This window comes from Neltuma alba, unplaced genomic scaffold (assembly GCF_004799145.2).
Source record: "Neltuma alba isolate B1F8T4 unplaced genomic scaffold, ASM479914v2 tig00013084_pilon, whole genome shotgun sequence".
Taxonomy (NCBI): Eukaryota; Viridiplantae; Streptophyta; class Magnoliopsida; order Fabales; family Fabaceae; genus Neltuma; species Neltuma alba.
In genome coordinates, this window is record NW_021637412.1 from 18642 (window position 1) to 42574 (window position 23933).

The window sequence follows — 23933 nt, forward strand, 5'->3', positions numbered from 1 at the left end:
CTACTTTTTGGTTATTGCGTCTAATATCCTCACGTACTCTTATTCCTCATGCTTCTTTTTTTGTAATATGAGTTTTGAAAAAGGAAAGGAATCTCTGTAACTAAAATAATGTGAAAAAATATTTATACTGTAAGGAATTGCCGCGGGCAAGAAATTCAGGCATACTCTTGTGCAACACAAAAGGACAACAAAATTATTGAAATTTTAATTATCTTTCCATTATCTGACTGTGTAGGAGTATTTAACTATAATTTTCTATATACTAAATAATTATAAAATAATTCGAATATATTTCGTCATCATCATAGGCTCAATGAATTGATGGCCAGACTCGAACCGTAATCTTGATCAAAATTCCTTGAGGAGCTTCCTAACTTGTTCGAGAGTCACAAAGAGCACCACCGTAAAAGGTCCCTGCCTTGAAATCGTAGGGATAAATCCCTTGTAAAGGGCCATTGGCCCTTCAGCCTTCACCGTCTTAAGAGCACAATCTAAGGCTCCCTTGTATGGTGGCGCCGCCCCTGGCTCCACCTTCATGTTCATCACCCTCGTCTTGATCACGTCCACCGGGTTTGATGCTACGGCCGCCACAAACCCCGCTGCAAAACTCGCCGTCACGTGGGTCCCAAGCCCGTCCTTCATCAACCCCTTCGCCAGAATCATCTCCTTGAACTGATCGTACGACGCCAACTGCGAAGCCGTCACGATCATGGCTCGGTTCACCGTCAGCGCCGAGCCGCGCCACAAGCTAGCCACCCCTTCCTGCTTCGACATGCGCGTGATCGCGTCGAACACTCCGCTGTAACTGCGCCGCTGAGCCACCGGCAGCCGACCGTCTGCTTGCATCCGGACCATTGCCACATCGGCAGGGTTTCCGACGGCCGCACCTACCCCCCCGGCAATAAGCCCCGCCACAATCTTTCGGCCCACGGGCAAGTTTCCCTTATCTGGGTCGGTCCATTTTTGCTTGAGCACATCGTAAAGACCCATACGAGTGGTGGAATAGAGTGTTTGGCGGAGCATGGTAGCGGAGAGGCCGGAAAACAGAGCAGAAACACCCTCGGAGCGAAGAATCTGCACACCAACCGATATGGGTCCGGCTCTGGAACCACGGGCTGCGATGCCAAGTGAGGAAGAAGCATCCATTGGAGGAGATTGTGAGGGAAGAGCAAAAGCGGGACGAAGATTACGAATGTGGTGAGAGTTAACGGAAGCAGAGACTTGCTCGCCCTGAAGCTGCATCCGAACTTTGATCAGATCAAGCGGGTGAGTGCTACATCCAGCGACAATGGACGCGATACCACCCTCAACAAAACTCTTAACACCCATTTCGCTTACAGAAAAGGGATCGAAGATTTGAAATTTGTATGTGGGGAGAGAGAGGGGGGGCGGGCAATGAGAAATAGGAGCGAGAGTAGTGGAATGGTGAGTGAAGAAGAAAAGGAAGGATTTATACGGGATGGAGAGAGAAGACTGGTTCTAGTTTGACGCAGCTTCGTTGTTCAACGCAGTCCGGTGCTTATTAATTATCAGCTGCGTTGAAAAGAGTTACTTTTAATGTCGTATATTTTATACTATTCTCCCATTTGTTAGGAGCTACATTAGGAGTTTTATATGTGGACGTCGGATCCCTCTTCGTTCGTCCCAATATCTTGAACTATTCAAAGGTTTCTACAGAACTTTCAGCATTCAGAGTTTCTTCTGGCTGATTTTATTTGATTTTAGTTAAGTTTCTATTTCATGTCAAGTTTTATTTTTATTTTTTTTATTCTGCCCTGATTTATTTTAATTGAACAAAAGGACAAGACGATGTTTAGAGAATAAAGATGGTTTTTTTGGCCAACCAATAAGTATAGAAATATATATATCTTTGATTTTGAAAGTGCTTAAATAAGAGATTAGATGACGGGAAAAATGAATAAATAAACATGAGAGCAGAAATTTTGTCGCCTAAACAAAATTATTGAATGGAGTACAGAAAAAATTATTTAAGAATCGAACTGGGAGGAGGGGGTCAATTGAAGGCGGAAATCACAATGAATGCTTGGGGTTGTCAAGGTAGAATTGAAAAACCTGAGAGTTGAAAAAGTAAGCACCAAATTGAGGAGCCATCCTGGAACGCAATTAAGGAGCCCTCATCCCTGTTCGCTGACTCGACACATACGCTCCTTATTGCCTGCTAGTGCCACCCCCCCCCCCCCAATCAAACTGATCTTCTTCTTTTTTGAAAAAATATATATTCTTTATATAATACTTAATTATTAAGTTGATCTTAACTTTAAATATAAGACTTATTTTTCATATTTATTAGTTTTTTTTAGATAGTCCTTATTGATATTCCATCAATCATAATTAAATAGGAGAAAAGAGAGAGAATATTAAAAAAAATGATTATAGTATTTTTAAAAAAACATTTCATATTTGTTATAATTAACTAACATAACTAATTTTTTTAATTTAATCAAATTAATTAAATAGATTTTATTTTATGATCTGGATGTGTATTAAATTGAATCATATAATGCACCAATGGGGCCCAGCTCGGCCTACAAAACGATAACGAGTCCTAGGGTCCGACTATTTTCTCAGAGGAAGGCATCGGGCCCGTAATTAGGATGATCCGTCCATTAATCTTTAAAGGAGTGAGAAGTGAAAACTGAAGACTGCATCGTGATGGGGTTATAATTAAGGAAATCATGACATCTAATGAACATAATGTCCATGACAGGGGAAAAATAAGACGTTTTCTTTTCCTTTTCTGACTTCCTATGGACTAAACATGAGCATTATGATTATTAGACACTACGAATTAATCGTAATGAAGGATCTAAAAGAGAGTTTAGAGTTATTTGCGTATTTTGTGATTTTTTTTTTTTGGAAGAATACAAGATTGCACTGGCGTAGCGGGGAGACGAAGTCCAAAATTAGTCAAGCATTTAGAAGGGGGCAAAAGCACTGTAAAAACTGGTGCGGCAGATTTTCTTTCCCTAACTCAGACGTACATGCACCATGCACCACAGAACACGCGAGAGCACAGGGGGTGCCCAAGAAGCTGGGGAACAAACAAATCATATTAACCTTACATGGATGGTCTAACTTAAATATCGTGTCACCAACCATTTCATTTGAATCCAACACAAAAAAAATCTAAACTTGGTGCCATCTACAACTCTCCGCTGTAATAAAATCCGCAGACTCTGAATCCATCGCACATCCCACCGTTGATTTTTTCCCCCCCTTTTCTCCTGATCATCCCTCTCAGAAAACAGTTAAATACTTTGTTCAGAAGGTAGCACAGGGCTCTCTCTTCCCTCCCTCCATGCATTTATGATCGATGAGCTTTGGTTCCACCCAGTCACGAGTCATCATGAATATTCATCGTTAGCCAGAGGCCATCTTCATCGATCTGGGTTCTCATTTCCAGAAATGGAGGCTCAGCGGTTGAGAGAGCTCATGTCCCTCTGGTCTACTCTGCAATCTACTCGTGTGGCCCTTGTGGGTGGAAATCACACCGCCTCTCGATTTTGCACTCGCTAATTCATCCCTATCTCTTTTTTCTCCCTCCTCCTCTCTTTCTCTCGTTTCCATTTTGTTTCTTCATACTGCAGTTTCTTTTACCCACCACACCTAATTTCTGTGGCTAACGTTTAACTTGTTTCAATTTCACATTTATTAGATACGGCCTGGCCCATCTAACATGGCCGTCGATCCGGCCTCTACTTTCCCTTCCCGATCAAAACCTTGCTATTTGATCATTACACTTACTAGCTACGAAATCATGAAGGCCCTGTATCGCCTCGTCACATTTTCCTTACTTCTTGTTTCTTTCACATACGTCAGTTCATTCGTTACTGATAAACACCCTTCTTCATCGATCACCCATTATGAGCAATCCGTCGTGTCCGCTTCAGATTCCGTCAACCTCGATCAGCTTATCTCTGTGTTCTTCCGCGACTTGACCAATGAAGGTCTCATGAAGAGAGAATATCAGAAATCGGTTTTCCTCACCAACGCCGTAGAGCAAAACCTGATCACTGGGGCTCGGGGTCTCGCCGATTACAACATCGACCTCATTGCTCTCAGTGATTTGGAGAAACAGAGCTCTGTTCTTGACAGAACGGTCGATTTCATCTTCACCTTTAATTTCCAGGAAGCTTCGAGATTCATCGACCGGACTCTGAAAACCGGTGGGGTTGTCACCGTTCTTCTGAATGACAGTCCCTCAGCTGCATTCTACAAGCCTGCCAATTACGAAATCGCATATATGAGGCGGTTTGACTTGATTGCGGTCGCTATGTGGAAAACCAGCATCACACAAACAAAATCCGAAAACCATAGAAAATTGCTGTCGGGGCATGCTTCAGAGGCCAAAAAAGCGGCGTTGCTGAAACTAGAAGACGTTCTCTTGGAGCCTCCACGATCGGCATCGAAGAAGTCAAGCCGGTATTTGAAACGCACGAGATACCTTCCGGATTTGATGGGAGATTCTCTGGAGAGCTACCCCCGACGGGTTTTCATCGAAGTGGGATCGCCAGAGAAAGACGAAGGGAGCAAAAGCGACTGGTTTTCGAGGAATTACCCGACAAGAAACAAAGATTTCGAGATGTACAAAATCGAGACAGTAACAGGGGAGTCATCGGGGAAGGAAGTGCCCCAAATCGGGATGTCGGATTGGTTGAGGAGGAACGTGAAGGAGGAAGAGTACGTAGTGATGAAAGCAGAGGCAGAAGCAGTGGAAGAGATGGTGAGGAGCAAAACGATAAGGTTAGTGGATGAGCTGTTCTTGGAATGCAAGCCAGAGTTAGGGAAGAAAGATGAGAGCAAGAGTCGAAGGGCTTATTGGGAGTGTTTGGCATTGTATGGCAAGTTGAGAGACGAAGGTGTGGCAGTGCACCAGTGGTGGGGATAGACATTGCGAAAAAGAGAGAGAGGATGCGTAGATAGAAGAGAAGATTTCATGTTCTGAGAGCAAATTAATGGTGGTCCTAGCAGTCAACTATATTCGATCGAGCGAGGAAGGAGGTACTCTTTTTTTTTTTTTCCCCCTCTGGGTTCTAGTCTGCGGCTTGTGTGTTTGGTGTTTCTTTATTTATTATATTTCTTCCCTCGTTTTTTTTTTTTGCAACACGGTGGCGAGGTAATTGGATGTTTGTTTTGTTGTGGAAATGATTCTGTAAGATTTAAGGTTGATGGAGTCCTGGAGATGATGATTGCGGTCGTGACACTGCTGAGGAGGGAAGTAAGGAGGGTTTGAGGGGTGACTTGTGTATAAACACTGCGAAACAAAAGAAAGCAGCTTGTTTTTCTGGGGACATACTTAAAGAGCATGGTGCTGCTTATTTTCTCTCTTGAGGAAGGGCAGATATATATAGTTAAGACCAATCTATTTTGCAGCTTCTATAATCTACCTCTAATCACTGTTATCTATCAAAAGCTGTTAATTTACCTTGGATATGCTTCAGCAATTCCCTCGTCTTGCGCACTCATTGAAAATTTAAGCCACAACTAATAACAAGAAGTTTTACATTTCTTCAGTCTAACGAGGGGGGAAGTAAAAACAACGTTCTTAATATTTTACAATAATCGCCCCCCTTTGTGGTAACGATCATCATAAACAGAGATATTACATCCAGCACTTATTGGCTAATACGAAAAGGCAGTTTTGCCCCAAAAGTAAAACAAAAACAAGGAGAGATTCTTTCTGGGCCAATCAAACAGGACATATCCAAGGCAACAATAAAGGCCTAGTTACATAGCTCGCGAGCTATGCCAACCCTTTTGTTCACGGTGTCGAACAAGATCCTAACGTTTTGCTGCTGGTAGTTGGCAATGACATTCGACACGGAGTTAACGTTGTTGGGTGCTGCCGCCATAGCCAAGCAAGCCAGGGAACCTGAACTGCTATGTATCAGAGTGTTCTCCATCGGCAGCTTCAAATCCAAGCCTGTGAAATGCAATGTAATTGCCGGAGCCGTATTCTCGTACGTCTTAACGAAGCACGTGTCAAATGCCCCCAGGCTCGAGAACGGACCTCCCACCTGCTTCCGAAACTCGTCCCTGATCGCATTGTATGCCGGCTCAACGAACCTGGTTATCACCGTACCCGAATCTATTATGGTTCCGGATCCTTTGTACGGGTTGAACTCCAGAAGCTCGCTTGGCAGAGGGACCCACACGCGCCCTACGCTGACCCCCGTAAGGTTCACATAGTACAGAGATGGCCGGTGGGGGTTTTGCAGGAGGGGGGTGGTCCGAATGTTCCTGGGTTGTCCCACGGGTCCCAGTTTGAGTGACCCGGAGAAGTAGTAAGACTTGAAACTGGGCAGGCAGTAGGAGAACACGCCCGAGTATAGATATCCGGTTTGGGAAAGCAAAGACAGAGGCCCACGGCCTAAGCCCAGTAAACCTTGGGCCGGAATTGACCGGCCGGCGATGGCGTTGATGCAGCCGAAGGCATAATTCGGGATGACCTTGTCGGCTAACGTGAGACAATCACGCACGAGCGTGGCCGCGAAAGTTGAGTCCGCATAGGATTGGTTGAAGGAGCACCAAGCGGATCCGGTATGGAGGCAGGAGAGCCCGCGGACCGAACTGCACTGCTGGTCAGAGCAACCCAGCGACCCGTAACTTGTGGAAGCGTTGGGAGAGAACACGGTGGCGGAGCACCCGGTGCATCCGGAGCAAGGGACCCAGGCCTCATTGCTGCTGGTGTCGAGGACCATGAACATGAGCTGTCCCGGAGATCCGAGTTTGACCCGGACCACGTAGTTGCCGATGTTGAAGTTCTGACCCGAAGCAATGGGGATGGAGGAGACGGACTTTTGATCGACGAGGGTGGACAAGTACTTGAGTCGTTCAGGATCCTTAGTGGCCATGGTCATGATGGTGTTAACCCAAGATTCTGTTTTGGGTGGGTTGAAGGGCGAGCACTTGCCATAAATGGGTATGACGGTGAGGCCGGAGTCGTCGGGCTTTGAAGCGCACGGGTCGACGGCAATGGAGGAAGATAGATAAATTGCACAGAGAAGGCTTAAGGTTGTGATGAACTTGATAGTGACAGCCATGGTCTGGTTGGAATTAGAAGTGAGTCCTAACTCACTGAGGAGTGGCTGGTGGATGGTTGTGAGCTCTGCATGGCTGGGTCGTGAGTGTACATATAAGAGCACGAAAGATCGGAGGGGCTGAAATTACTAAACTAACCTCGAAATTATTAGAGTGGCGGCAGATATTTTATAACGATATGCGAAGGAATGAGATTGGAGCAATTACCACGGGACAAAGGTACAGGTTGGACGTAGAAACGCGATGCAAAGCCAATTATTATACTACATTGTGTGCTTAATATAAAAGTCAAGTAGTTATTTGAAAACATTAAAAAAAAACCGAAGTTAGGTTTTTTTAGCTGAAAATTAAATTAGGTAATTATAACGTAAGTTATATAATTTTTCTCAAATATTTATATCTATCATCAAATTATGCATGTTGGTTTATAAGTTAGGTAAATTAGTTTAAAAAAATAATAAACATAAATACTTTAAAATAATTTATTTAAATTAGTCAATTAAATTTTATATTAAGGACAAGAGATAATATATTACAAACAATATAAATTATCTTAAATTTGTGAGGGAGCATAGCTTCTAAATGCAGTTTAGTCGGCATAGCTGTGAAATGGCTGTGAACTTGGATTAGCACGGTTGATTGGTGTGTGTAATCGCAGAGACTCAATAATTAACCTTGAAATTATTGTATTCAAGGATATTTGTGCGATGAGATGATCTGGCATCTACGTGGACCAATGATCCAGGGACCAAAGTACAGGTTGGACGTGGACCAAGGGTTTGCAAAGCAACTCATCCTGGTAATGTAAAATAATAGGACTTATTTATTTTGGAGCGAAGTGATATTCTAGAAAAGTTAAATCTGGATCAGCACCACTGGCCCCGCCAAATATGCTATACGTACAATAACATCATGTCTCCTCATGTAGCAAGAAGCTAAGTTAATGCTGTGATGAGATGGGATTGAGAAGCGAGGTGTGGATAAGCGACGAAAGAAAAGTCAGGATTGAAAGATGTCTCGTGAGGAGGGAGAATATAAATAAAAACGAGCACCACTTAAGGTTGTTTGTCCTTACGCAGGTCTTGCACGAGATGCGGTCGGTCACGGACTTTCGGATCCCCTCTTCCTTCCTTCCTTCCTTAATTTTTATACTTTTGCCTGTCTCACCGCGTTCAATTCAAATATATAGCACATTGATCCACTTTGCAATAATCAAGCATATCAGCGTTCAACAAGTCAACAGCAATTCTTTTATTTAAAATACATGGCGACGGAGACGCAAGTTGCTGAATTTTTTAACCGCTCGTCTGAACTAATTCCTGAAGAATCTCTCGTACTTTCTGCTGAACTGCAGGTCTCAGTTTGTCCATAAATTTTTTTTCCTGCGTTTCGTCTCTTATAGGCCTATTTCCAAGGCTTCCATGTCCCAGACGCCAACTTCTCAGTTTAAAACCCCGAGGAAAATCCATGACTACTGTTCCTTTTCCCGTGCATTTCAATTCGTGCACACCATTACTTTTTTTTTTTTGGCCTAAGAGCCCCACACATTCACGGGGCCACAGTGCCGTTCGATTCATCAGGATAATGGGCAACTATTTGTCAGCTAGTTCCCGCATTTCAATCATATTCCATTCTATTTAATCCATCTGTATCCATTACTTTTTTGCGCTGAAGCTGATTAGTGAGTAAAGGTCACTTCAAATATTCATTTGTTTTGTGCTAATAAGATTTTCAATTTATGACGCAGAATCAATTCTGAAAACATTGTGATTAATTCTATGACAGAAAACTAACCCATACATCGCATGTATGTTGCAGCAAAATCTGGAGCAGCATCGTCACAGGATGACACGAAGGCGCTGCGATGCAGAGTAACCAGCTAAAATACAGTAACTCAACTCAATAATAACTCGGAAGATTTGAAATCAGATAAATAATGCTCTCGCGTGTAAGTAAGCCAGGAATCTCTGAGATGCTTTCTAGCTGAAAAAAGAGGATTATGCGGCGTAAAATCTTTTAATGAAGTGATTTATTTGGTTAGTACTTGTTTATTTTTTTTTTGGGCCTGAAGTTACTACTGGTCTTCATTGCAGATAATTTGGAGTACGGCGCAAGAACATTACGGCCCTACTAGCCTCAGTATGGCCTCTGTCCAACTCATTGGGCCTCGCCTCATCACTGAGGGTCTACTTGCAGATTACCGCCCAACCCATGACAGCACATCCCCCCCCCCCCCAAAAAAGAGTCTTTTGTAAATTATAGAGAGACAGAGTGCTCAAATACCGAAAGTATTCACAAAGAAATATTAAGTATCTATGAGTTTCTTTTTTTCACTCTTATATGCCTTGAAATTTTATTTTCATAGCAAAAATACCCTAACTGTTATCTTTCATTAAATTTAATAGTCAAATAATATGGTATAATCAATGTTTTTAACACAGGCAAACTTCATGACAAATAACGGTTCATGATAAAAATGGTATGAAATAAAACTTTCAAGGTATATGAGAGCAAAAAAAAACTCTCAAGTGCTAGGTGTTCCTTCATGTAAAACATCTTATTTCAAATACAAATAGCCACAAAAAGTACTGTTTATGGGCTTCATTATTACTTTGATTTACGCTAATCATGATCATGATGATAACAAGTGACTGGGTTGAATGCTCGAAAACTCAACACTATTCAAGCCAGATATTTGAATTTAAACTTCGTTGGTAGGAAAAATATGGATGTAAAGATTTTACTCCAACTGAAAACTGGCCCGGTTTGAATTTGTATTAGGTTAATAGTATCAAGTGTTGACTTATCAACAACAAAAGTCACAACAACGTTTAATTAACTTGAAAGCGAGAGCAGCGTTAAGCGCATGGGCTTTGCTCATGAAACAGCAATGAAAGGTCAGGCATCATAGTATTTCTCACGGCTTCATGACAATTGAGTCACCGACCACCTTCCTTTGCATTTCTGCTTTCGTGAAAATGGGGATCAAACTTTTTCCTTTTCGGGGTCGCTGAACCGAGCACCGGAATCAAATCACGGCTCTATTATTAAAAACAAAGTTCTTTATTGTGGACCATAGAGATCTCGAATTCTCGATGCCTTCTTATGGAAAATGAAATTCTAGAGGCCTCTCAATATTGACTAGGCTCGCGTTGGGTCACCCATTTAACAATTAGACGCCACGATCCCTTTTCTTCACCATTAACCTAAAAGCCTACCCACCGATCGACCTCACACCTCTAATTCCCTGTTCCTGCAGTGTGTGACACAGTAATTCCCATCTGCCCATTTCAGCTTTTATGCATCATCCATCCTCGCAACTCAGTATTTATCCTTCATTAATTATTTTCGTTATTTGTAGTTCATTTGCTCATATAGTTTTGACTTTTAGTGTCATTTTGACCCACTAATTTTAACACTCACAGCACGCAGCAATGTTATGTGGCTCAATGGCTTTGAGATTTTCGGGCGTCCCATGGCCATGCCGTGGATTTTTTGGACTAATTCTGGTCCAAACCAAGACTAAATCAGAAAAATACGCAAAATATAAATTAAACTTGACCCGAAAAGAAAAATAAAAAGAAGCAAGGTCAGGTCAGAGACATTCCGCTCCTAAAATCACATATACCGCTACTACCATCCACGTAATACTGCATGGATTTCAAGAATTAAGAAAAACACATACTTATTAAATTATAATACTACCTCCGGTCCTTAATATAAGACTCCGTTTAACTTTTATGTTGGTCCTAAATATAAAACCCTAATCCATTTTGTCTCTCATATTTACTCAATTTTTTTCAAGATAATCCTTCTAATAATTATAGTTTTAGCTAACATACTTGATTAGTAAGGATATTTTAGAAAAGACAACACCTATTTATTACAAATAATTCACTTAATTTCTTTTCTTAATTTTCTCAAATTAGTCAACTGGCTTTTATAATTAGGACAGGATGTAATATAAAATAATAATACTGCATGATTTTATTTTTCTTGCACTCTATATCCTAACCTGCGGACTATGACGGTGCATTTCTTTTCGCCGTCCAAAATTGAAATATTGTCACTTGTCTGGTCATTCTTTAGTCAATCCCTCACTCATTAAATGTGAAGACCATGGCCCTTAAAGAGCCGATCACCAGTCCCCATCTTTATCATTATCTATCAAGAAAATTACACATACATGTGGCTTTGATTTGATCCCATGTTCCGTCGCTGTACCGTGTATTATTTGTTTAATTCATATTAACGTCAGGCGCCTTTTCATTCAGATCAAAAGCCAAAGCTTTACATGCGCCCCCGCACCGACGCCAGAAAATCCCGTAATTTACCTCTGAACTCGAAGCAGATGGATTCTACCGTTAATTTCGTTACATAATGCGTTAGAACACGAGAGAGAAATTAAACGATGTTTGACAATCATTAAAAGTATTTTTTCACAAAATGAAATAAACTTTTCTACATGTTTGATTTGTATATTATAAAAATATTTTTAAAATAATAATTTAATTTTCATCCAAACACTCTCTAGATTTCCTAAATAATTAGGTTAATCTATTTTTCAGGAAGGACGGGGAAATTATCACACTGAGGAAATAACACGTCGTGAATATTACTGTACCTTGTCCTGTCGCCATCCATAATCGTTGTTTGTTTCCTTGCTTCTTTCGTCATACCAAACACCGCACTAATTATTTAAGGCGCACTGGGCAAAAAAAAAAAAAAAGAAAAAAGAAAAGACAGATGTATAAATATATGTGTGTATTTTCTTGTTCCAAAATTAGTTGGAATGTTATTATCACTTAATCGTGAAGTTTTAGTTCCGAAGCCACCGTTTCGTCCCCGTCTTTGACAAGACTATTAGACTAATAAGACGGCATTTGACCAAAAAAAAAAAAAGACTAATAAGACGGCATACCATTCTCAACTAAATAACAATTCTTTATATCCCCAACGTAACTAAACTTTGAATATAATCCGTCTTCAGTTGCACATGGAAACAAAATAGACATATTTTGAGACCAACGACAAATTATTTCGAAAGAAGTGAATATAACTTGGAAACGATAATTAAAAACAGAGTGACAAGTGAATAAAGCTGATGAGCCGTTGAAGGATTATTTTCCGCAATGATGATCACATCTTTTGGGCAGAAAACTGACATGTCATGATATTATCAATTAATTTATATTTAAGCACCGTCAAGCTTTAGAAAGATATTAGCCTTTATGATATGAATCCCCCCCCCCCCAATCCATGACACTTAAATTCAACATTCCTTTTAAAAAAATATCGAGTGTCTTCTCTTTAGCTTAGTAATTGATTGATGGTTAGTGGTCATTTAGGGAGTATTTAGGTAGAAACTAAATCATAATTTTAAAAGTGTTTTTACAATATATAAGGTAAATATGTGAAAAAATTTATCTCGTTTTGTAAAAAATACTTCTGAGAAGTATTTGAGGTGCTTCTAAACACCTTTTTAGTATTCAATGGAAGGTAAAAATTAAAAAGCGCATCTGTTTAAGTTCCCCACCCCCCTTTCAGTATTGCGTGATAATATTTGGTCTAAATTTTGGAAATTTTGTATGGCGGCATGTTTCCGGTTCCGGCTAAAGTATTCCCTCAGTCGTGATTTACGTACCTGTCCTGTGTTAATCAATTCGATCTTCCCATTAAAAAAAGCGAGGATCTGGTACCTAATATCTAATCACTCATCTAGTTACGTGATGTGATCGCGGTTACTATGTGTTTAAGTACTTTGCCTAACTGCGAGCTTTCAGGCTTCCGCTGATATTTTTGCATCTTTGAATGTTAAAAACGGCAAGGGGATTAAATTTAGGTTTTGAATATAAAATTTTAATTCATTTTTTTATATTAATTATTCTTTAAAAAATAATTTATCTCACTCATAAACTAATGTAATATAATGTTATATAAAAATATTTTTAAAAAATTATAATTAATAATTTATTTAACCTATTTAATCTATCAAAATTATTGAAACAACTTTTATTTTATTTGCCATGATTAAGTTCTGGCCACTTGCTGTAAATTGCAATATTATATTATCTCTACTTTTAAAATATTACATTTTATATTAAGAACTGATATAATAATTTTTTTAGGAAAATGATAAATAGAAAAACTGAAAAATGTAGTATTCCGCGTCAATGACATAATAGTCAAAAATTACAAAGGAAGTGGTACTTAGTCTGGCATTTTATAAAGGGAGAATAACAGTCAATTCCCACATAAGAAAATGTAATTCCCACATAAAAAAATTACATGGCCTGTCATTACAAGCTGTTCAGGTTATTATTGAAACTTTTTAACAATTATTTCTCTTTTATGGAATTTGATTGTGATTCTCCTTTTTATAAATATAATTAAATGACTAAAATATCCCCATGTTAAAAAGTTTATTAGCAAATTCTGAATGGCCAATAATAAATATTAAATAGCAAATAACAAGAAATATATTGGTAATGATAAGTTATTTATTAATAATGTTGAACAGTTAGTGACAATAAATATATCATCAATGACAAGTTTGATAGGTTTTTTTAAAACTTGATATAAGAAAATTTTAATTATTTAACTATATTTGTAAAATATAAAATCAGATACTATTTTTTTCTCTGTCATTATTAACTCTTAAACGTCTCAGTTGGAAAAATGATAATTTCAGGGATTTTTTTTTTTTAAAAGGAATAAAATCGAAAACTCAAGCTATTCAATCACATTAACACCGAGTACACTTCCAGCTTCAGAGGGGCCCACTTTCACGTGCCCCGCCCGGCAACCTTCCAAGCCACCATTTCCAAACTCCCGCAAAGAATCGAACCGACCATTAAACGGACCGGATCATGGCTCAAAAACCATCGTTGGATCCGGTCCGAATATTTGATAGGCAAAGAATTCACGCATTCCCATGCTTCCCAACGAAATTCCTATTCCTTTTCCTTTTCTCCGGCCAAAAAGAAAAAAACAAACGAAATTCCTTTCCCACGCCCCACACAATCAATTCCTTATTCCTCTGATCCTATTTCAGTTAAAAACGATTTGATAATTCATATTTAATAACCCCACGAAGTTTTACCCGCGTTCTATTTCTTTCCCGAAAGAAATACGTGATCGGAAAAGATAACGAACAAATCAAGCCTCCCCTTTGTCCGAATCGGACCTTGTTGGGTTTTAGCATCTGCTTCACTTCCTCGCATCGTCGGATTTGGCATACGCAAGCAACTTAGAACCCTTCCCCCCCGCAAAAATTTGGCTTTTCTAGCTAATCTCGCTGTCGCAGTCTGCCCCATCTTCGTCACGCTCTCATCACCAGAAAGGTTTCTGATTGTTTGGCCGCTTGATTGTCTTTGCCGTTTGTTTCGCCACCTCCGCTGCGGCCACTGAATCCATCTATGTTTGGTGGTGAGATTAGGAGTTTAGGGTTTGTTGCTTTCGTTGGATGTTTATTGGGTGCAGGATAAATGCGTGTCACCGGGGATCTAGGGTTTTCGAGCCTGGTCCTTGTGGTGGTATGTTTCGTTGTGCCGGTGATCGGGTTCGTAATTCACCGGAAATGGCAATTTGCCTTGGCCAGGCAGGAGGAGATCAAGAGGCTTTTGATTTTGGCCGCCGAGGAGGCAGCTCGGGCTGAGAGTGAGGCTTCGTATACCTACGCTACATTTCCTGCTCCTAAGATTAATCAATGTGCACTGTGTTATTCCCCCACCACTACCCGATGTTCCAGATGCAAAGCAGTTCGCTACTGGTATGTAGCTTCAATTTCATCTGCCGTCTTGTAATTCATTTTGTAATTTGTTGCCTCGATTTTTAAGTTTTCCCAAATCAATCAAGCTTCTCTTTCCATTCCATATAATTTGGTCGCTCTTGGAGATTCATTGTTCAGACTCTCGTGCTCACGAATTTCTATGTAGTAGCCATTAGTTCTTGCTGGCAGTGTTTGTCTGATCTTTATTTTCTTTCCCTTTGGTTCAGATCATAGAGTAATAATGTATTTTTCCTGATGCGAATATGGAGTGAATTTCATGTCACTTCTGAACCCCAATATGTGACGTCTGTATTTCCTTATTAACAATGAGAAAAGCAAACAAAATCCGAATGTTTGGCTTGCATTAGTTAGCTGGTCACTTCAGTGAGTTAGCCGCTGAAATCCATTCCTGTGCGTAATCATCATACATAAGAATTGGTTATTTCTCTTTATATATTGATCCCGTTGCAACTCTTCAAAAAGTTATGTTTTTAATTCCGTGCGCAATGCATTTGGAGAAGGTGTTTCTTTCCAAGTTTTTCTCATATTGATATCATCATGGTTGGGTGTGGGTATTATGTCTTTGTATGTTCTTGTCTTCCTGACATTTGTGATGATTTGTTTGATTAGATTGACAGCAATATGGAACATCACTAGGGTTCTAAATTATTGTTTTATCACATGTGTTTTAATATTTCCACATTTGGTCTCGTGTTATAGTTCGGGTAAGTGCCAAATTATTCACTGGCGTCAAGGCCACAAAGAAGAATGTCACCCTCCCAGCACACCATGCCAGGATGATGATGTGTTTGATGACCATAAGGTAGTAGAGAAAGACCGCCGTAGAATTCTTGAAGAGAAATCTGAGGTTGAAGATACAAGATGTAAAACGGTCTCTAAGAAACCCCCACTGCCTGGGATCAGTTCTCCTGAGGTCCTATGTGGAAAGGATGATATCAATAATGTCGAGCCTCTTGCAGCTGGGAGTATAACAGATTCTAATTCTGAATTATCTAGTCACTCATTTTCTGGATTCTCATCTTCTGCTGTTGCTAGTGAATCATCTGATGATGCCTCTGTATGTGAGAGTGTCGTCTCAAATGAGCCTGAGAGATCAGAAGGACATATTTTTGCTGATCCTGCCCTTGACATGCATGATGCCCATTCAAGTGATAATAGCATGGATATGACCATGCCTTCATCACCAAAGTTTGCTAATTTGGTTGATTCAATAGATGGTCTCTCTGTTATGCACAATTTTAATCAAACTAGACCTAGTTTTAGTAAAGAAGAGGGTAAGCTTGCAAAGAATGGATCAGCATGTTTGAGTATGGGTAAGGAAGTAACAATCGAGCCTCATACTGTATCTTCTGGTTTCTGGGATAAAACTCTTCATTCCAAAGGGACTAGAGATGATGCAAAAAATGTACGGCTTCCATCTCCTTCCAGTGAATCCTCTCGCCATTGGAAATCTGGATCTGGCTCTTCCATTTGTGTTTCAGTTGATACCTTGCCTCCCATGCATGTACAAAGTCAAGAGGAAGAAGATTCAGCTTCTGACAGTTGTGTTCAAAACTCAGTTGGGAATATGGCAAGTGCAGGGTCAGCATTATCAGAGAATGACAGCATGGATTCTTTGAAGGGGCAAAATTCTGCATCCGTAGACTGCAAAGGGTCCAACGGTACAGGTGTTGGTACTATGAGGAAAGATAATCATGGGCGGCCCTTATGTTTCGTCCGTCACTCTTCAAGTGTTGGTAAAACTTCAGGTTGTGCAGATGCTTCAAGCATCAGCAACTTGCAATCAGCACGCTCTAAGGCATCAAGTAACATTCTAGTTGACCCTGACAGTGCATCACATCAATTGGAGTCGGTTGAAATGAGACGTGGGCCAAGTCCATATGCTGATGCTCATTTAGAGTCTAGAACTAAAAGTCATGTGCATTCCAGTACAATATGCAGGAATAATGGTGTTCAAGCCAGCACCACTACTTCATCTCAAGTTGCTAGCCGATCTCCAACTCCTAAGAATGGCTTGAAAACATCTATGTTGAAGGTTGTTGATCAGTTTAAGGGATCAAATTTATCAAAACGCTTGCCTCTAACTGTTGGGAGTGAGGTTACTGGAAGATATAGTGGCAAGGTTTTTCCTGAACAAACCTTGTTATTTCTTTTGCCGCTGAATGCACTGTATACTTACATGTTTTTGTAGCTATTGCAGGGTCTTTTTTCGTATGACTTGTTTGTCAAACTTTATAACTGGCACGAGGCAGAGTTGCAGCCCTTTGGTCTTGTAAATTGTGGAAACAGGTGATATGATGTGTTTTGTGTTTGACAAATTTATTTGAAAGCTGCTTGCTTGTGAGTAGACTTGTAACAAATTGATGGTGTAGTTGAGGTTTCATGCTTTACATATTTTTTCTTTTTGGTTAATTGGTTAGTTGATGTGAGTGGTTAGGTTATAGAATTTTGCCAAAGATTTGATATTATGTTTCTACAGCGTAGAATTTGCCTTTGCCATCTTCTAAACATGCCTTTGCCCCTTGTATGCAGCTGTTATGCCAATGCCGTGCTCCAATGCTTAGCATTTACACCTCCCCTTACTGCTTATTTGCTTCAAGGACTTCATTCCAAAGCATGTACGTTTGAAATCACAGTTTCCCTATGTGCCAAAATTCTTGACTAGACTCTAATACTTGTTGCATTGTGTTGAATTTTTTGTGTCTGCTTCAGGTGCTACTAAGAAAGGGTGCTTCACATGTGAGTTTGAAAGTTTAATTTTGAAGTCAAGAGGCACAAAATCTGCGCTCTCTCCCAAGGGTATTCTTTCCCAATTGCAAAATATTGGCAGTCGACTTGGTAATGGGAGAGAAGAAGATGCGCACGAGTTTTTAAGGTTTGCTTTTACATATTATAGAATATTGTAGAATAGAATTTTTTTTAGCATAGTCCTTGTTTTGTGTTAATTCTTAGTTGATGAACTGTAATGCTATATTTGACAGGAGTGTTATTGACACCATGCAACTGGCTTGCCTCACGGAAGCTGGTATTAATTCATCTGGCTCATCAGAAGAGGAAACAACTTTAATGGGTCTAACATTTGGAGGTTACCTTCGTTCAAAGGTAATATTCAAATTATAACTTTATCTGGAAAGGAAAATATAAAACTGTGTGAAGTGGTCCCCCCTCCTTTTTGCCCTCCTATATTTCTAGGCTCTAGCATCCTTTGACACAAGCAGCAGGCGTGATGAGAATCTGATAATATGTTGACAGATAAAATGTATGAAATGTGGTGGAAAGTCTGAGCGTCAGGAAAGAATGATGGATCTAACCGTTGCAATAGAAGGTGAGATAACAACCCTGGAGGAGGCTCTACGGCAGTTTGCTAGCACTGAGGCTCTCGAAGGAGAAAACAAGTATCATTGTGTCAGGTTTGTTGATTCTTGAGTTTTTTAACTCGTTAATATTGATCTATTCATTATATGCTTGGGCTGCTATCATATTGGAGTTTTGTGATCAATTTTAATGATTTGCTGGTAATGGTAATTACTCGAAAAATTGCTGGATTTAATTGTTTCGGCTTCTAGTTTGGGAAATGGTTCTGTTTCTTTCTTCTTTCCTTAAATGCACAAGCCTTAGGAGGAAAAACACTGATGTAGAGTCTGATCAGAACTACTGACTAAGGTCTGTTCGGATGGGATCAAATTTAAGATTTTATGAAAGTGTGAAGATGGTGGAATTGAGGGCATCATTGGTGGTTAAGGATGCTAATAGTTGCGAGCTTCCTGGTGCTTTGAACTGCCCCTGCAAAACCAAGGTTTGATCGTTTGAAGGGTTGTGGGGCAGATTCGAAAAAGAAAGAGTGATTGGGGGTCTTGGATTTTTTTTTTTCCTTCCTCGATTTGTTTGTATGACATCTGTTCAGGGATGATTATTTCAGTCTGGCTTTAAGGTAAATGATGCGGATTTGGCATTAAATTGAAAACTTTCACGCTTAGGCCTTTGGAGTAATCCCTTCCGAGGTTTGATCACGTGCTAAGAAAAAGAGTAATTCAAATAGTCATACTCATATTTGTACCTTTTACTTTATGCCGTTATGAATGAGAGTTAGCTAAACTTATCCTACTAGTGCCTATCACAATGATGACTACCTTTTAATACTAATAATTGGTCAACAGTTAAGATTGAAAATTAAAACATCAAAATAAGAGCAAATATTATTTATGTCCAATCAACCTTAAATTAGGGACCATGGGTGTTTGATGAAAGTTGGAGAAAATTACCACATGTCCTAGTACTGTAAGAAAACAAAAGCTGTTCAATATAACTTAATTAAAGCTTTTTAGACACGAAATTTTCTCAGGAACTGGATCTGTTAAGGTTCTCCATGGGTTTTCATGCTAGGCCACCTGCCCAACCTTGTCTAAGAGTTAGCATAGCTATTTGCATGCTTTTCTGTAGATCTGCAGAGGGCTACTGCTAGCGCCCTATTACCATCTTTACTGAGATTAATGGTCCTTTGGCACCACCTCTGCCATTGCTTGAAATGATGCTTTGGTAGCCCAAGATCTGAATAGTTGAAAACATATTGCATGGTTTTGGTTTTCTTTGGTGATTCTCATTTTCGTTGCTTAGGGTCATCATCAGAAATTTGTCACCTTATAAATGGACCTGTATGTAGAAGTTGCCTTTTTGAGAATAATTTTTATTTTTATTTTTTAATTTTTCGAATGTATTGTTCTCTCAACCCTTGCCTTTGGAGCCACACCTAATAAAATTATAGTTATCTTGCTTCTTGTCCAAGCAATTCTTGTTTTGGTGGGTATTAGTTTGTAGACTTTGGGATATCGTTAAGAATACTACAATTTTGGTGCCAGGCATTCTTGTCTGTTGGAGTTTTAGCATTCTAAGCGGTTACATATATTATATTGTTAATAATTGACTATTTTCATATTAAGCAGGTGTAAATCTTATGAGAATGCCAAGAAAAAGTTGACAGTGTCGGAGGCACCAAATATTCTTACAATTGCATTGAAGAGATTTCAGGTATCTCGTGTTAAAGATGAGATGTTAATATCTTGTTGCATTTTCTTCTATCTTTTTTTTTTTTGGGGCAATATTTTTATAACATTTGCTAAACGTGTTGCTGCAGTCCGGAAAATTTGGCAAGCTCAATAAACCCATTCGATTTCCTGAAATACTTGACTTGGCTCCTTTTACGAGCGGGACCAGTGATAAGTCACCTATATACAGGCTATATGGGGTAGTTGTTCACTTGGATGTTATGAATGCTGCCTTTTCGGGCCACTATGTGTGCTATGTGAAGAATAGCCAAAATAAGTGGTTCAAAGTTGATGACAGTGTGGTAGGTCTCAATTTCCTATAGTTAGTTTTGATATCTTGTGCTGTGCAGCTAGTTTAAAACTTTTGCTAGATTGAAAAAAATTACAAGTTCTTGAGAAGTTGGGAGCCTAACATTTCAAAGAATTTGGGTTATAACTTCCTGAATAGAACTTGAGTTGTACTTTTGAAGTGTTTTATATTAACATTTCAAAAATAACTTTGACAATTGAACTCCGTAAACCTAAAACTAGGACAGTTATGTCTTTAACATGAAAAATATCATGTTAAAAAGATAACTTAAAGTTCACAAGGAATAAAATTTTAAATGAGCAAGTTGTACGTAAAGGAAATATATTTCTTGGGAAGTCAACTTTCCTAGAAGTGTGACTTCTTGCGTCAAAACGATATCTTAAATATGCGTATTTAGATCTGGTGCAAACAATTCACTGGACTTGTTTTATAGTTCAGTTGCTGCCTCTTAAGTATACAAATTTTAGGACTTGCATAGTGTTTGTGTAATCAATCAAATGGAAGACAAAGTCATGTTTTGTCTTTTGATAGTATGCTGTAGCTGTTGTTTGGACACCTTAGACTACTCAATCGTTTCATGGTATTTTTTAGGTGACAGCTGTTGAATTGGAGCGAGTCTTGACAAAAGGAGCGTACATGCTTCTTTATGCGAGGTAGCTGATCTTCGGTGCATTGTTTTCTGTCAAGGCTTCTTTTAGTTATATCTGTTTCTCTGACCAACTGAATCACCTGCTAGGTGCTCACCAAGGGCCCCAAGGTTGATTAGGAGCATGGCATCCAGTGATTCAAAGAGTAAAACTGTCAAGGTAATGAAATCCAAATGGGTGCCAACGAGTTCTGTTGCTGCTGAATATTTTCCAAGCTCGGTTTCTCCCAGTGGCTCCCCCACCTTAGACCCTTTCAATTCAAAGTTTCACCACATGAAAAGGATTCTGGAAGATGATTCATCAAGTGACAACTCGTCCCTTATCAGTACCAATTCTGATGAAGGTTCTTGCAGCACTGATAGCACCCGTTACTCAACCAGCACTGATGACTTCTCCGAGTACATTTTTGGTGAATCAGGTTGTGGCTGGAAGAATTCTGATTCTGACACGTCTTCCTCATCATCTTCATCATCTCCCCTCAACTTCAGGCATTCTCCCCTTTCTGACAAGGACCGGTATGACTCAGGTTTTCCAGATGTCTCTGGGTTGCGGACTCCTGCTGGTTTGAGTGTGGAGGTAGATAGTCAATTGTACAGGAGATTATACAGGTGGTAGCAGAGTGGTGGATACCGAAAGGGGAGTTACTCTCTTGCGTTCTGACACAAATATACATGCTAGGAAGTTAGATAATAGCACTTAGTGGTAGTATTATTAATAGGGAGGCTAACTATTTTCAGGGACTAGGATCTAACACCATTTTAGCGATAAAAACTGTGGTGCATCATGTAGAAAGTCAGGGCAAAGAACGGATTGAATATTTTATGGAGTAAATAACTAGGGATGCACTGCGTAAAGTGCTCTTGTTAATAACTTATCCCCCTCTCAAATTTGTCTTTTGGGTCCCAGTTGCACTTTACCATATAGTACGCCTTCTTGAAATGAATGTACCATGAAACAGTAATAAAGCGAAACCAGTTATGTGCGTCCTATGAAATATTTTCTGTAACCGTAAATCGTGAGTGAGTACTCTCACGTCTCTATCACGTCTTGGTTTGTGTTTATTACAAGGATCCTATCACACAACTTTTTATAACTTCATAAAAGAAAATGCGTCAATATTTCTAAATTTAAAAAAAAATTTCATTATTTAATTTTAATGGCTAATATTGCACATGCAATTATATTTTATTAATAATGATAATTAAAAGTTTAATATTCTAATACGTTTCATTATTAATAATTATCTGAAACAAAGATTTTATTATTATAATGATCATTGAGGGCATTGTAACGACTCAATCTGCTTTCCCTTTTACTATCAAATGAAAAGTTATCCATCAAATTATTTTTTTTAATTGCATACTAAATTTTATTCCATTCCATGAAACAAATGTGCAAGCAGTCTTAATAAATTGCGTTGCCCTAGTGGTTCTCACATCCTAGAATGAGAAGAAAACAAAACTTTGTAGTTTGCACGAACCACGCAGATTGGGCTATATTGCCTCATGATTCGATGTGGAGATGTGGGGTCGTTTCATTCACAAATCTGGAATCCGGATTTGGTACTTGCCGATCCCACATCCTTGCTCGATGGTTTTCGCATACTAACAGATTCCTAATTAGTTCTCAATGAGAAGGGGGCGGCAGGGTGATGAATAATTAGGCATCGTTTTAGTGTGAGTTTTGTTCACAAAAGGACGTCATAAAAGCACATGTAAAGGAGCAAAACATGGTGCAGCTTGGTTGACTTTGCAGAACGGTCGTGCGCTTTCATGATGGCGACACAATCAACTGTGCTGTCACACACACACACACACACAAATAAAGTTACCGACACAAATCTTCAATGTATACATTTTTTTTCATACAAGGGAAAGCAAGAGAACACTAAGAAAAAACAGCAAAACTATCCTATTCCATTGAGATCTAAAAATTCCAGAACACTAAGGGCTCAGGATAAGGAAACCCGGCTTATCATTCAGAGCTCTCTTTGCCAGTGCATCTGCCACGAAGATGTTCAATGTATAGATTTTACATATATGGCATATTAAGTATCTCCTACACGGCGTAATACATGACATACGTTCAGGTATGTTGAAGAGATATTAAGTATACAAAGTATTGAATAAAACTGAGGGAATTGATGACAGAATTTGCTTAAGGAATACTGAGAGCCACACCTCAATCTGTCCCTTAAAGCCTAAAGGATTGTGAAACACATTGATGTTCCTGAAATGATGAACATTAAGAAGCCGCAACTGTACATGCCTCAACTCATCACCCCTGCATATGCAAATACTTTCCAGCCCCACTCACATGCCAGCCCCTCTCATCATTATATATATGTGTGTGTGTATCACATGTTCTACATAACGCCATTTTGGATGGCGCAGCACACACACATATACATATGTTTTGTGTTTTTAATGAATACTACCTCCGGTCCTTAATATAAAACTTCGTTTGACTTTTTATTTGATCCTAATTATAAGACCCAAATCCATTTTTTCTCTCATATTTATGCATTTTTTTTAAGATAGTCCTTTAATAATGATAGTTCTAGCCAATACACTTAATTAGCAAGGATATTTTAGGGATGACAACACTTATTTATTACAAATAACTAACTTAACATACTTCCTTAATCTCCTCAAATAAGTCAACTGGGTCTTATAATTAGGACAGGAGGTAGTACCTTCTTTTACACTTATCACAAAACTCTCTCTCTCTCTCTCTCTCTCTCTAAATATTGAACTTTACATCACCAAACATACAGTAGTGGCAAGCAAGCAGTATATAGCAGATATGCAGCGCCTTTATTTTAATTTGGATAATCGATAGATCGATTAATTTTAAATACGAGGTGAATATAATAAAACGAACCTTTCCTTGTTAAGAGTCATCAGGTCGAAGCAGAATAATGTCATTATCTACGCCATGTTCCCTTTCCAGATGGGGCATCTTTTTATCTTTTGTAAAAGAAGGAGGCTGATTTAACAATAACAGGTAAATATTCTGAGTCGTAAGCTGTTTGGTGTTGGTTAGAGGAAGGTCTGCGATAACGTGGGACCCTCCCTCGT

The 23933-nt window shown here is 39.3% G+C and overlaps 4 protein-coding genes across 6 annotated transcripts; 2 read left to right on the forward strand and 2 right to left on the reverse strand.

Moving 5' to 3' along the window:
- Positions 1–348: 348 nt before the first annotated feature.
- Positions 349–1365, reverse strand: LOC114734315 (mitochondrial uncoupling protein 4). Its single transcript, XM_028921930.1, has one exon. It carries the CDS (start codon positions 1327–1329, stop codon positions 349–351), a length of 981 nt encoding a protein of 326 aa, XP_028777763.1. The 5' UTR covers positions 1330–1365.
- Positions 1366–3246: 1881 nt separating this feature from the next.
- LOC114734314 (uncharacterized) lies at positions 3247–5445 on the forward strand. 2 transcript variants are annotated; one of them, XM_028921928.1, is made up of 2 exons: positions 3247–5022; positions 5179–5445. In XM_028921928.1, the coding sequence occupies exon 1, from the start codon at positions 3698–3700 to the stop codon at positions 4907–4909; it is 1212 nt and encodes a 403-aa protein (XP_028777761.1). In that variant the 5' UTR covers positions 3247–3697; the 3' UTR covers positions 4910–5022; positions 5179–5445. The 2 variants fall into 2 exon arrangements, with proteins under 2 accessions (XP_028777761.1, XP_028777762.1); XM_028921929.1 differs by having other exon boundaries at positions 5186–5445.
- Positions 5446–5547: 102 nt separating this feature from the next.
- On the reverse strand, positions 5548–15486 carry LOC114734312 (aspartyl protease AED3-like). The gene is made up of 2 exons (XM_028921927.1): positions 15483–15486; positions 5548–7129 (listed from the first exon to the last, which is right to left on the reverse strand). Exon 2 carries the CDS (start codon positions 7062–7064, stop codon positions 5745–5747), a length of 1320 nt encoding a protein of 439 aa, XP_028777760.1. The 5' UTR covers positions 7065–7129; positions 15483–15486; the 3' UTR covers positions 5548–5744.
- On the forward strand, positions 14081–21842 carry LOC114734311 (ubiquitin carboxyl-terminal hydrolase 16). 2 transcript variants are annotated; one of them, XM_028921925.1, is made up of 11 exons: positions 14081–14833; positions 15554–16976; positions 17046–17143; positions 17387–17472; positions 17567–17729; positions 17836–17956; positions 18107–18264; positions 19795–19879; positions 19986–20198; positions 20798–20859; positions 20943–21842. In XM_028921925.1, exons 1-11 carry the CDS (start codon positions 14550–14552, stop codon positions 21466–21468), a joined length of 3219 nt encoding a protein of 1072 aa, XP_028777758.1. In that variant the 5' UTR covers positions 14081–14549; the 3' UTR covers positions 21469–21842. The 2 variants fall into 2 exon arrangements, with proteins under 2 accessions (XP_028777758.1, XP_028777759.1); XM_028921926.1 differs by having other exon boundaries at positions 14082–14833; positions 17055–17143.
- The last annotated feature ends 2091 nt before the right edge of the window (positions 21843–23933 follow it).